Source organism: Brassica rapa, chromosome A10 (assembly GCF_000309985.2).
Source record: "Brassica rapa cultivar Chiifu-401-42 chromosome A10, CAAS_Brap_v3.01, whole genome shotgun sequence".
NCBI lineage: Eukaryota > Viridiplantae > Streptophyta > Magnoliopsida > Brassicales > Brassicaceae > Brassica > Brassica rapa.
The window spans coordinates 16,193,571-16,204,897 of NC_024804.2; the positions used below are offsets into that span (position 1 = coordinate 16,193,571).

At 42.2% G+C, this 11,327-nt stretch overlaps 4 protein-coding genes across 4 annotated transcripts; 2 read left to right on the plus strand and 2 right to left on the minus strand.

Moving 5' to 3' along the window:
- The first annotated feature begins 266 nt into the window (after nucleotides 1-266).
- LOC103846332 lies at nucleotides 267-3,372 on the plus strand. Its single transcript, XM_009123242.3, has 2 exons — nucleotides 267-1,743; nucleotides 1,828-3,372. Exons 1-2 carry the CDS (start codon nucleotides 1,650-1,652, stop codon nucleotides 2,478-2,480), a joined length of 747 nt encoding a protein of 248 aa, XP_009121490.1. The 5' UTR covers nucleotides 267-1,649; the 3' UTR covers nucleotides 2,481-3,372.
- LOC103846333 lies at nucleotides 3,315-4,616 on the plus strand. The gene is made up of 2 exons (XM_009123243.3): nucleotides 3,315-3,531; nucleotides 3,648-4,616. The coding sequence occupies exons 1-2, from the start codon at nucleotides 3,441-3,443 to the stop codon at nucleotides 4,430-4,432; spliced, it is 876 nt and encodes a 291-aa protein (XP_009121491.1). The 5' UTR covers nucleotides 3,315-3,440; the 3' UTR covers nucleotides 4,433-4,616.
- Nucleotides 4,617-4,633: 17 nt separating this feature from the next.
- LOC103846334 (truncated FRIGIDA-like protein 1) lies at nucleotides 4,634-6,268 on the minus strand. Its single transcript, XM_009123244.3, has one exon. It carries the CDS (start codon nucleotides 6,115-6,117, stop codon nucleotides 4,762-4,764), a length of 1,356 nt encoding a protein of 451 aa, XP_009121492.1. The 5' UTR covers nucleotides 6,118-6,268; the 3' UTR covers nucleotides 4,634-4,761.
- Nucleotides 6,269-6,793: 525 nt separating this feature from the next.
- LOC103846335 (conserved oligomeric Golgi complex subunit 1) lies at nucleotides 6,794-11,327 on the minus strand. The gene is made up of 6 exons (XM_009123245.3): nucleotides 8,819-11,327; nucleotides 8,368-8,559; nucleotides 7,926-8,206; nucleotides 7,616-7,795; nucleotides 7,322-7,499; nucleotides 6,794-7,245 (listed from the first exon to the last, which is right to left on the minus strand). The coding sequence occupies exons 1-6, from the start codon at nucleotides 11,036-11,038 to the stop codon at nucleotides 7,096-7,098; spliced, it is 3,201 nt and encodes a 1,066-aa protein (XP_009121493.1). The 5' UTR covers nucleotides 11,039-11,327; the 3' UTR covers nucleotides 6,794-7,095.

The following is an 11,327-nucleotide window of genomic DNA, read 5'->3' on the forward strand; positions in this document are numbered from 1 at the left end:
AACAATCCTAATAGGCTTACAGCCCAAACCAGGTGGAAACCCTAGCAGCAGTATACCGCGCCGTAATCACTGACACGGCCACACTAACTCTGCAATTTCGCCGGATCACACCGGAACGAGAACTCCATCGCGACCATCGCGATCTCGAAACCAAACTCTTCTTTCTTCACTTGCCTTCGTCTTCTTTATCGGAGAGCATCATCTTCTTCTGAGAGCTCTTCCGTTAGACACATACATAACCGCAAAGGCAAGCACAACAACCAACACCACCCAGAAACCGAACAAGAAGGAAAAAAAAAACCAAAACAAACTAAGGGACCCAAAGACGACAGCGTGGAGCTTTGCGAGTCTCCGCTCTCCATGACCAAAAGCCGGCGAAGGCGGAGTTAAGTGAGTCTCTCCTTCCCGGAAACTAGAACCGGCGACGGTGGATCTGAGCAAGCCTCCATTTCCCGAAAAGAAATTGACGACGACGGATCTAGGGTAGCCTCTTTCTCCCAGAGCCAGTACCTGAACATTCAAACCGCTCCATCTACACCCGGAGCCTCCAATCGATCGCGTCGTTACTCTAACCACCGAGCCACCGATGACGGTTGGTTGCGGAACCAGAGCTCAGACAAAGCGATCTTGGAGGGACGGCGCAGAAGAAGCAAAAAGAAACAAACAGAAAAGAAGAGGAAAGGCTCCGGCGCCGGCACAGACGCTCACGCGCCGGCCGAACGCCGGATCCCAATCTCTGATCTGGTTTCTCTCTCTTAAACGCTCTCGACTTCTCTCTAAGTCTTCGATAGCATCTTTTCTGATTTGAATTTCTCTTGGCTCTGTTTTATTTATTTCTTATATACTTTTTTTTAAACACATTTATTTCTTGTATATTCTATTTTTTTTTCTTTTCTTGAAACACCGGAATATTGGTTCTATTTATTGCAATTTTTCCTCTTTGAAAGATTAAACCCTGATGGGTGCTGGTGTTATTTATTTGGCTTGACCTCCCAACTTTATAAGCAGAGAAGAAACAATCTGGTACCATTATTTTGGGTTATGGTTTAATCATATAAAAAAATTTACAAAAAAATACTTAATAATAAACTGAGATAACCAATAAATCTGAAAGTTCAAAGAATTTAATAAAGTCTCTAAATAGCTAATAGAAGAAATGGGAATTATGATTCGAAGAATGAGAAATCTCTATGATAGTCATTCTTAAGTTTTTGTCACAAAAATAGTTTCCAATGAAAAAAATGATCAAAATAAGTTTTATTAAAGTGTTAAAATGACCAAAAGATTTTTACTTTAAGTTAACTAATTTAAACTTAGAGTTTAGAGTTAAGGATTAGAGTTTTGAGGATAGGGTTTCAAATTTTTAAAAATAAAAAAAATATAAAAAGTTAAAAAAAAAAATTTTTGGTCATTTTATTTTTTTAAGTTTATTTTTGTGATAAAAACTTAAAAACAAAACTATTTGAGAGAATTGTCATTTGAGAATTGACCAATTCGAAAATCATAAGAAGTTATTAACCTTTAGCTTGATTGGTTGAGCATTTGGTCCAATAACTAAAAAGATCAAACTAGTATTTGAGCATGCGGAAACAGGAAGACAGAAAGTCACACAGCTCGGACAGAAAAAAAAAAGGTCAGGAAGTTTCCAAATGGGACTATTCTCAAATAAAATCTCCAGAGAAGAAGTAAAGCCTGGAGATCACATATACTCATGGCGTACTGCCTACGTCTATGCTCACCACGGTTCTCTCCCTCACTCACTTCCCTTTATATGTTTGTATGTTTCTTTTTGGTTTATGTTTCTATTGAATGTTTCTCCCTTTGCAGGAATCTATGTAGGCGATGACAAAGTCATACATTTCACTCGTGGAGGTGGTCGACAAACTGAAACCGGGACCTTTTTGGACAAGTTAGTCGTTAATTCATCTCCTAATTATCCTCAGTGTCTGGTTTGCAAAGATAATTCCAGCTTCAAAGGTGACAAGGTCATTACTTCTTGTCTTGATTGCTTTCTTGCTGGAGGAAATCTTTACCTCTATAAGTACGATGTATCTTGGGTTGCCTTTCTTGCTAAACCTAGAGGTGGTACTTGCACTTTAGCACCTTCAGATCCTCCTAAGGATGTTCTTTTCCGTGCAAACTTTCATTTGCTTATAGATGGGTGGTTTGGTGATTATGACGTCACAGACAACAATTGTGAAGATTTTGCTATCTACTGTAAAACTGGTTTACTGGTCTGCAATAAGGCTAGGTTTGGAACCAGTGGTCAAGTCAATTCGGCTGTTTCAGTTAATTTTGCTGCACTCGTGCTTGGTTTCAGTGGGTTACCTGTGGTCGGATTTGGTGCGTACTGTTATGGTCGCCTTGCTGGTGACGTAAGTCTCCTTGCTAGTGACGTAGGTATGACAGCAAGGCTACGTGTTGATGTTATCAAGGTCCCCGTGGAGAGGCTCAGTGCCATGTTAAAGAAAGTTATATGATTCACCAAGAGAAGGCTGGTTGAGCATTGCCGGTTCCAAGTTTTGATGTTGATGCCTAGTTGGCTTTGTAGAATGGAGAATTTGCTTCTGTTTTTGTTGTTGAATTCTAATATTCTAAGTTCCTTCATTAATTCCAACCCGGTTTGTCCTAACCGAGTGAAAAAAACAAATACAAGATACCAATCTGATTAATCGGTGTCTAGCTGTGAACTAATAACTGTTTGCTTCTGTTCTGATTGTATTGTGCAGCCCGTGTTTTCACCTAGAGAAAGAAGGCCGCATCATAAACTAAACTCTAAAAACTGTTGATTATTTATACTCGTTATAACCACGCAAGAGATGTGAATGTTAGGTGTTTCCAATGCCTGTTACGAAATGGTTTTTGGGTACAGTGGTAAGGTTTGTTTTGCTTACTGAAGAAGAAAACACGGTTTCAATTTTATATAAAAGCCAACTCAATTACTACTAGACAACTAAAGTAACTCTAGTGGTCGACCAAAAGAAAAGTTATTCTAGACTTGTAGTGGACTCAGGACTAATCTATTAGTATATTTGATCCGTACTGGAATTAAACTATAAATTTTATTCGGAAGTAAAGTCTGCTTTTCAATCGAGATTAACACTTAAATGGAAAATGCAAAATAATTGTCCAATTAACCAATATTTGCAAGATAAGATTCCAACAATTTATTATGTAAATTACAAACTAAGCATCCAACAACTGTATATAGTCCAACAATACAACGTGATTTCTACAAAATATTGTTATTTTCTTATTAATTTGCTGGCTGTTTAGTAGATTCCGTAGTTTCGGGGTTATTTTACAAATACCTAATAGTATAAGGGCATATAATAAATTTTGTAACTTTAAATAATAAAGAAAAGAGAGAGAGAAAATCAGAAAACCTAACTCATTAAGCAAAAGTGAATCTTCTGTGTCAGGAACACAAGAAGAAGAAGATGGGATTGTTCTCCAACAAGATCTCCAGAGATGAGCTCAAAGCCGGAGATCACATCTACTCATGGCGCTCTTACATCTACTCCCATCACGGTTCCATCTCCTTCTCTCTTCTCTCTCACTCTCTCTTATCCACATTTTCGTTTTAGTCTCGATCGCCATCTTTAGCTTCCCTTTTTTTTCTGGGTCCTGTGCATGCAATTTCGTAGGAATCTATGTAGGAGACGGTAAAGTCATTCACTTTACTCGTCGAGGTGGTCTTGAGATCGGAACCGGTACTTATCTGGACAAGATCATCCAGTTTTCAGTCCCTCGTCACGGAGGAGACAACCCTTGTCCTAACTGCGGAGATCAATCGATTCTCGATGGCGTAATCTCTTCTTGTCTCGACTGTTTTCTCGCCGGGGGAAGCCTCTATCTCTTCCAGTACGATGTCTCCAAGGCTATCCTTGTGGCTAAACAGCGAGGCGGTACCTGCACTACCGCAACTTCAGATCCTCCTGAAGAAGTCGTTCACCGCGCGAGGTACCTTTTGTCTGGAAACGGGTTTGGTGAGTACCATCTCTTGGACAACAACTGTGAGGATTTTGCTATCTATTGCAAAACTGGTCTGCTTGTTTTTTCGGTCACCAAGTCTGGAAGTAGCAGCCAGGTCAACTCGGTGTGTGCAGCAGGCGGTCTTGCCTCTTTGACGCTTAGGTTTTTAGGGGTGGGAAGGGCTGCTGGTCAAGCGGCTTCGTTGGCGGTGTCTCCAGCTATGGTGGTTTCTGCTGCAACCAGGGCTGTTACGACGACGTTTGGACTTGTAACTACTGGTTTCGCAGCCATGGCTGTGGCGGAATACAGTAAATACTGTATTGGTCGTGTGGCTTACGACGTTGGTGTGAGAAAGGATGTTCGCAAAGTCCCTGTGGAAGAGCTTGCTGCACTCCTAGCAGTTCTAGAAGGCAGTTTGGACAATTTGGACAATACCAACAGCGACAAAAACAAGTAGTGGAAAATTATTTAACCACTTGTTTCATGGGATTGTTGATGAGTCGATGACTAATCTTGTAAGAGACTTTACTTCTGCTGTGTTTGTATTGTGTAAACTGTATTTTTAACTATTTGTGGAAATGGCAAACACAGTCAAAACAATATTTATTACTTTCAAGAACTAAACTCTATCAAGAGATTTAGATAAAGACCAACTCCATGATAAAAACTGCTTACTTATCATTTACATAAAGAGAAATGGAGAGTCAAGACTGTAATTAGTTCCTTCCTCAGACATCACTTCAACGATATTTTAATTCCAGGAGACAAATATCTTACTATTAGCAGCTACTGAGAATAATAAGCTGGGTGGAACGGCGGCATCACAAATCCAGTTTGCTGACCATAGTAAACAGATTGAGGAGGTGCAGCTGAGTTATAGAGCCCAGGAGCTAATTGGTTCGTGTAAGGGCCAATAATACCACCACGTGCTGGGTTCACAACACCAAAAGGGTTCAACTGTAAGCCATGATGATGACTAGGTTCAATCATAACACCACCAGCTTCTTGTCTATAAACTTGTGTACGATCACGAGGCCGCTTTCTCCCCTTCGGCTTCGGCTGTGGCGGCTCCACGTTACGTTTCCTCTGCGCCTTCTGTCTCTCCAACTCCTCCACCCTCTCCTCCACCCTCTCCTCAGAAAACTCCGCCTCAAGGCCCCGATCTTTGATGATCTTGATCACCGCTCTCAACGCACTAACTTCTTTATCAGTCGCCTCGTTCTGCGACTTGAGAGAGTACTTATCCTCCTTACAAACTCTCTCCGCAGCTTCCCTCGCCTCCTTAACGTAACCTTTCAACACAGAGACCGGCTCAAACCCGTCAGTCCTCCCACACTCGTACATAAACCTCACCGCCAAGATCGGTTTCCCAATACTCAAAAGCTTCGTTATTACCTCTCCGACTCTCTCCTTATCTAAACAAATCTTGTTACACAACAAAGTCGATTGCTTGTACTTAGCAATCATCACCACGTAACGCGAAAGCTCCTCAGAGTTAAACTCGGATCCTAATTCAAACGCTGCGAGTAAGTGAAGAAACAACAACGCCTCGAAAGGTTTGTTATTTATCTTCGTGTTCCAATTATCAGCAACCTTCTTGGCCTTCTCTTTCGTATCGAGAGTGATGTTTTTATCGTTAATTTCAATCAAAGCTTCCATTAGCAAAACGAAAACTCTCCTTACGTCAACTGATTTGCCCTTGCTCGAGCCATCGATTGCGTTAAGCACCATCGTCGCCGGATCTGGTGAGTAGCGGAACGCTGCGGAGAGCTCTTGATTAGGCATCGCGTCGTCGTCCCAGTGATCGGCTAGAAACTTGCTTAGACCGGTCGAGTCCATTTTCTCGCATAAGGCTCTCAGCTCGGGGCGGATAACCACCAACGGTGGCTCTGGATCATCGGCGGTTTCGATTCTAGGGGAAGCGTTGTTCGGTGAAGGCGGTTGGGATTGGAGGAGGCGGAAACGGTTAGAGAGGGAGGATTGGAGAGAGGAGAAGTGGGAGTCGATGTCGGACCAGGAGAGGGGGAAAGAAGGTGAGAGGAGAGAGCGGTGTGATTGGAGATCGTCGAAGGCTTTCTTCAGCTTTTGCTTCTTCTCGTCGATTTGATTAATCGCGGCGGCGATTGTTTCAGTCTCCGTCATCGTTGTAACCCTAGAATTCTATTCTTAATCTTCACCGGCAATCGCGAGACCCGCCGATAATATCTATTTCTGCAATAAAAATACGCTAGTTGGTTGACATTCAATTATCGGCTCGGTTCAGTTATTTTAATTAAATTAGAAATGTGGTCTGATTCGGTTTTGATTCTTAATTAATAGAGGAATTTAAAATAATGTTGGTTTAGTTCGTTTTACTTCTTCGGTTTGATTGGACTCGGTTTGTATGCGATAGAAAAGACAGTTGAGACTTGAGACCACACCAGTGTATTAGAGAAAGAGAGAGAGGATCTTGTCATCTTGATTGGTTGTGCGCGCGGTGAGCCAGAAGGAATCGAATGGCTCAAAATGGTGCAACCTGTGCTACAAGCGCGGTTTGACCAGTATCTGCAAAGCGAGATTCGGTTTAGTCTCTTGGCTTTGGTTAAGAACAAGAAAGAGATGTATCGAGCTGAACTGAAAGAATATCAAAAAGAGCGATAGAGGATCTTGCAGCAGTTAGGTAGTGAGCAAACTGATCAATATGCTGAGAAAAGCAGTTACGAGGCTCTGGATTGGATAGATCTCTTTCCAAAGTCAATGTCGGAATCGAGACCGTGTAGCAGTAGATTGTAATGGAGGAAGACAAGTCTAAAAACTGGAAGAAAGAAAACATGACAAGGAAACACAACTATGTCCCTTTCCTCTTCAATATCCCCAAGATTCTTGCAGATAAGAAGAAGCTGAAGCCTCTCACTGATAAAGCTAGACGTACCAAATCCTCTTAATTACATGTTCCTTATAAAAATAGCTTATAAGAAGCAATAAATCAAACACTATTACAAAACTTGTTCTCTTCGTTTACGTAACAACTTGTATAATAACAAAATATATCAGCTTCTGCATCCATCTTCTGCGTAATTCATAAACTGATTGCAGAAACTCGGGTCTAAAATGAGGGTCCCGAGATCATCATCATCATCATCACTCATACCTGGTGGTTGTGAAAGAAGAGAGTAAACCGGCTGCTTGAGCCGGTATTATATCTCCAAATGTCGACATAGCGGCTGCTGATCTATCCTTGAATATTCCCACTTGTCCGTCACTTAGTATTGATCCAAATCTACTACCAGCCTGAAACATATTTTTACATGATCTTATTAATATATATAACAGATTACAAATTTATCAACCCAATACAAGATCTTACCTGCATGAAGGACTTTAAGAACGGGGAAGCCACACCAAAACTAGAGTCATCGTCTAAATCACTCGTTTGAGAATGCTCACCATTTGTAAATGAATTCCATGAGTTTCTTGACGAACCTTCATTTGATGTAACTGGGATCGAGACTTTGTTTGTACTTCTAGAGGACAGAGCCGGAGCGCTGTATTGACCCGAAACAAACAGGTTTAATATGACAAATCATTTTCACTAAATTCCGTGAAGGCTACAAACAGTTTAATATGACAAATCTTCTGCTGTGGAAGAAGAAAATGCTACCTTATGGGAAGGTATTTGAAGCGGGGAACTGTGGAGCATGGCATGATATTTGACTCTGAATTAGTTGGTAGCTTCTGCGCAGTATCTGTGTACATTCGGTTTAGTTGCACAAAGAATCCAAAGAGTACAGCGTGGCGTAGGTATGACTGCTTTTCGTTCTCCCAGAGATAAGGCTCATACCTTTTTAGACATTTCAGAATACAATCAGAGAATGACTGAGACAATAAACAGTAAGATGAGATTCACATGAACTAATGACTAATCGTAAAGATATATGTCTTGGTCATAGTTTAGGGATAAGATTCCTTACGTGAGCCAGTCTATGGGATCCAACTTTTGGGACAGTTGGGAGATCACTCCATCAATGCGACCTCTACTGACTGACTTTCTTTGCTGTTGGCCTTGCTTTCGTCTGAAAGCTGATCTGTTCACTGTACTGTTTGGTATCTCCACATTGGTGCTTGTATCACCCCCAGAAAGAACGTCCGATGCAAATCTCAGATCCAGCAAAATTTGTAAGACTCCTTTCTCTGAAATTTGAGGTTCGTTGGCCTCCCTCGGAGATACGAAATCCTCATAAATAATGATGATCTGCATTGTACAATGGAAAATTTAATAATTATTCTTATAAGCAATCACCAGCTTAGAGATATATATAACGAACATTTTGAAGAGAACCGTTTCCTTGCCAGAAACATTTCTGCAGCAGGTAGAAAATAATCATAGAAAACAAGTAAACAGAGAAAACGCACCTTCTCCAACAAGCTTGAAGCAAATTTTTGCAAAATTGATTTATCCAGTACGTGGCCTCCAATTCGATGAATTTCTTCTGATGCCCGACACAGAAAAGAGATAATATAGAGCGACGGCAAGGACGGAAGTGATATCTTCAACTCAGATGGACTCTCGCCCTGCTCTTCCTTTACTATTGTCTCTTCCCAACCCTGCATTATTACATCACAAATGAGTATGGGCACAACAAAATGAATGTTGAAAATGATAACCGGAAACGCAAAATGATGTCTAAACTATCTCATTAATACTTCAAAGAGTCGGTCAGGATATACAGTAGTTCCTGGAAACATTTACACCAAAAACAAGAAAGTGAATATACAACTATCTATGCACATTTAGCCAGCAATATCTAATATCGATGCAGGAGAGACAGCTCCGCAAAAAGGATAAGGATCGATTTTTAGTTACCCTTAAAGGAGTTGTAGCAGATAATCCATCATCACTCCTCAGATCACGCAAGAGAATAGCTGAAAGCTCATCCGATAGCCACTGGATCCACAAGGTATGAGCTTTAATGCACAGATCTCGCATAGTTTTGTTAAGCTCTTCAAATTTCGGACTTGTCTTCTCTTCTGCCTTGAGTAGTGCGGCAACAGCTAACGAACTCTGCTTCCTAAGATCGGTATGCACCTGCTTTCCAGGGCTGTCAGCAGTGAGTGCCGTATTCGAGCCATATCTTGGTTGCCTCAACAAGGATGACAACTTATCAGAAACTGCAGTCATAGTTTCTCTACACCACAATCTTGGAGAACCGAGAATCAAGGGAACGTGTTCAGAGTGGTTCAGCAATGCAAACAAAAGGCGTCCCATAAAAAGAGATTTCTCAATTACTATAGCAGGTGAAATTGCTTCACTGTCATTGTTCTCTTTCTTTATGGCAGAAAAGAGAAACTCGAGTTCTTTATCTACATCTGAAAGAAGTGCTGAGACGCTGTCATAACACCTGTTCTGCACGTATGGAGCCAGATCCTTTAACCTCTGACCTGCCTTTTCTGACTCAAAGAAGCTTAGGAGGTCTTCCAAAACATTCTGGCAGCGCTGATCAACAGCATCTCTCATTTGGCTAACTTCAGGACCAAAGTAAGCAGTTAGACAACTTTGGAAATCACTTTCTTCAGGTGATGTTTTATTTCCGGCGATAAGACCAAGTTTCTTTGCGTTAGGCTCAATGAACCAGACACCACCACCTGTAGATGGTCTGTTTAAGTATGCTTGGAAGTTGATCTTCTCACCAGTGATCTCGCTAAAAGCACGAACCGATTCTGCCACATTGACAGCTTTAGCCAAATCGTCAAATCTGGAGTCAATAATGGATTTCATTCTTTCCACAAACGCCTTCTCAAATATTTCATCCCACAGGTTCAAATCATCTTCCAGAACAATCTCCCGGATTCTATTCCAAGGCAGCTCTACCTCAGACCCAAAAACACCCTTAAGCCAATCTAAACTACCACTCAAGACATCTTTGCTATCCATGGTCTCTCTTATCAACTTCTCCGCTGTCCCAAGCTCTCCACCAGTAACAATAGCTTCAATCAAATGCTTCCCATTAACCTTACCAACAATCTGCCCACCACATTCCCTCAACCAACTCAGGCAAGCTTTAGAAATGTCAGCTTTATCAAAAATAACCATGACGGATTCCAAATTATCCCTAAACGATTTCCACAACGCAACCTCCTCTTCCGGATTAGGAATCCCACCAAACAGCTGAGAAGCTGGAGGGGTACTCAAGATAGTCTTATAAAACAGAGGCATATCAGTCAATGCCTGCAAAAAGAGCTCACCAACTTGTCCTACAGTAACCTCAATCACACTCAAAACATCACAAAACACTGAAACTACATTCCCGGCATCATCACCACTACAAGCATTCAACTTTTGCAGAACCCAAGTCCTCCTCGAGTCGAGAAACAACCCAAGCACTCCCTTTGGATCAAGCTCATCAACCACAGCAACAGCAGTCAACGCGTCCACGTAGGCCCCCAACCCTAAACCCTGATCCAAAAGCCGCTCATGGCTCCTCTGAGAGATCTGAGCCTTGAAACTCTCAACAATCTGCCACTGATGCTCCAGCAGCGGAAACTTCTCCAACAGCTTACTCTGATCAACCTCACCACCGCCACATCCCTCCAACTTAACCAGCCTCTGCTGCACGTGCTGAGCACGCATGTACCTCCCCGCAGCTTCTAGAAACATCGACTCGTCTAGGCATCCCCATATATTCTCCGGCGTGTCCACCAGATACTTGACCCGACAAGCGATCCCGTACACATTGACTCGGACCGAGTTAGGGTTCGCAATCGTGGGAGCTTCCGCAACGGAAGAGGACGAAGAAAGCGATCTAATGTTCCCGTGGATCGAAGAGATATTCGCCGAGATCGACTCGCAAAGCGACTTCATGTGGACGATCGAGTCAGCTGAGTCGATCAGATCGCGGTACCGAGTCCCGACGAGTTGCCGGAGCTCCTCCTTCTTATCCTCGATGTTCTTCCTAGTCGCCGACTCCACGTTCCGGATCTCAGACATCGGTTTCGCGCGAAACAGAGACTCCGCGTCTCTTTGACCGCCGCCGAGAGTCGCGGCGGAAGGCCGGTGCTCCGCGGCGGAAGCTGATGACATTCTCATTTTTTCTTCCGCGTGTTTTCGTTTGTGTTGTCTCTAGCAATGCATCGTAGCTTCTATTGACTAGTGAAGAAGAAGATAAGCAAAGCGGATCTGATCGGATCTGGAAATGCTTCTGCCTCAGATTTAGAAGTAGAGTCCCAGAATTAAGATCTATTTTTTTTGTTTTTTAAGTTTCTGCCATTGCCGTGAAGAAAGACGACGAGAAATTAAGCGTTTCTTAGTAAATTACAAATTAACCCTTCTCTGGGTTTGCAATGGAATGATTCAAATATAATAGCAAACCGTTCCG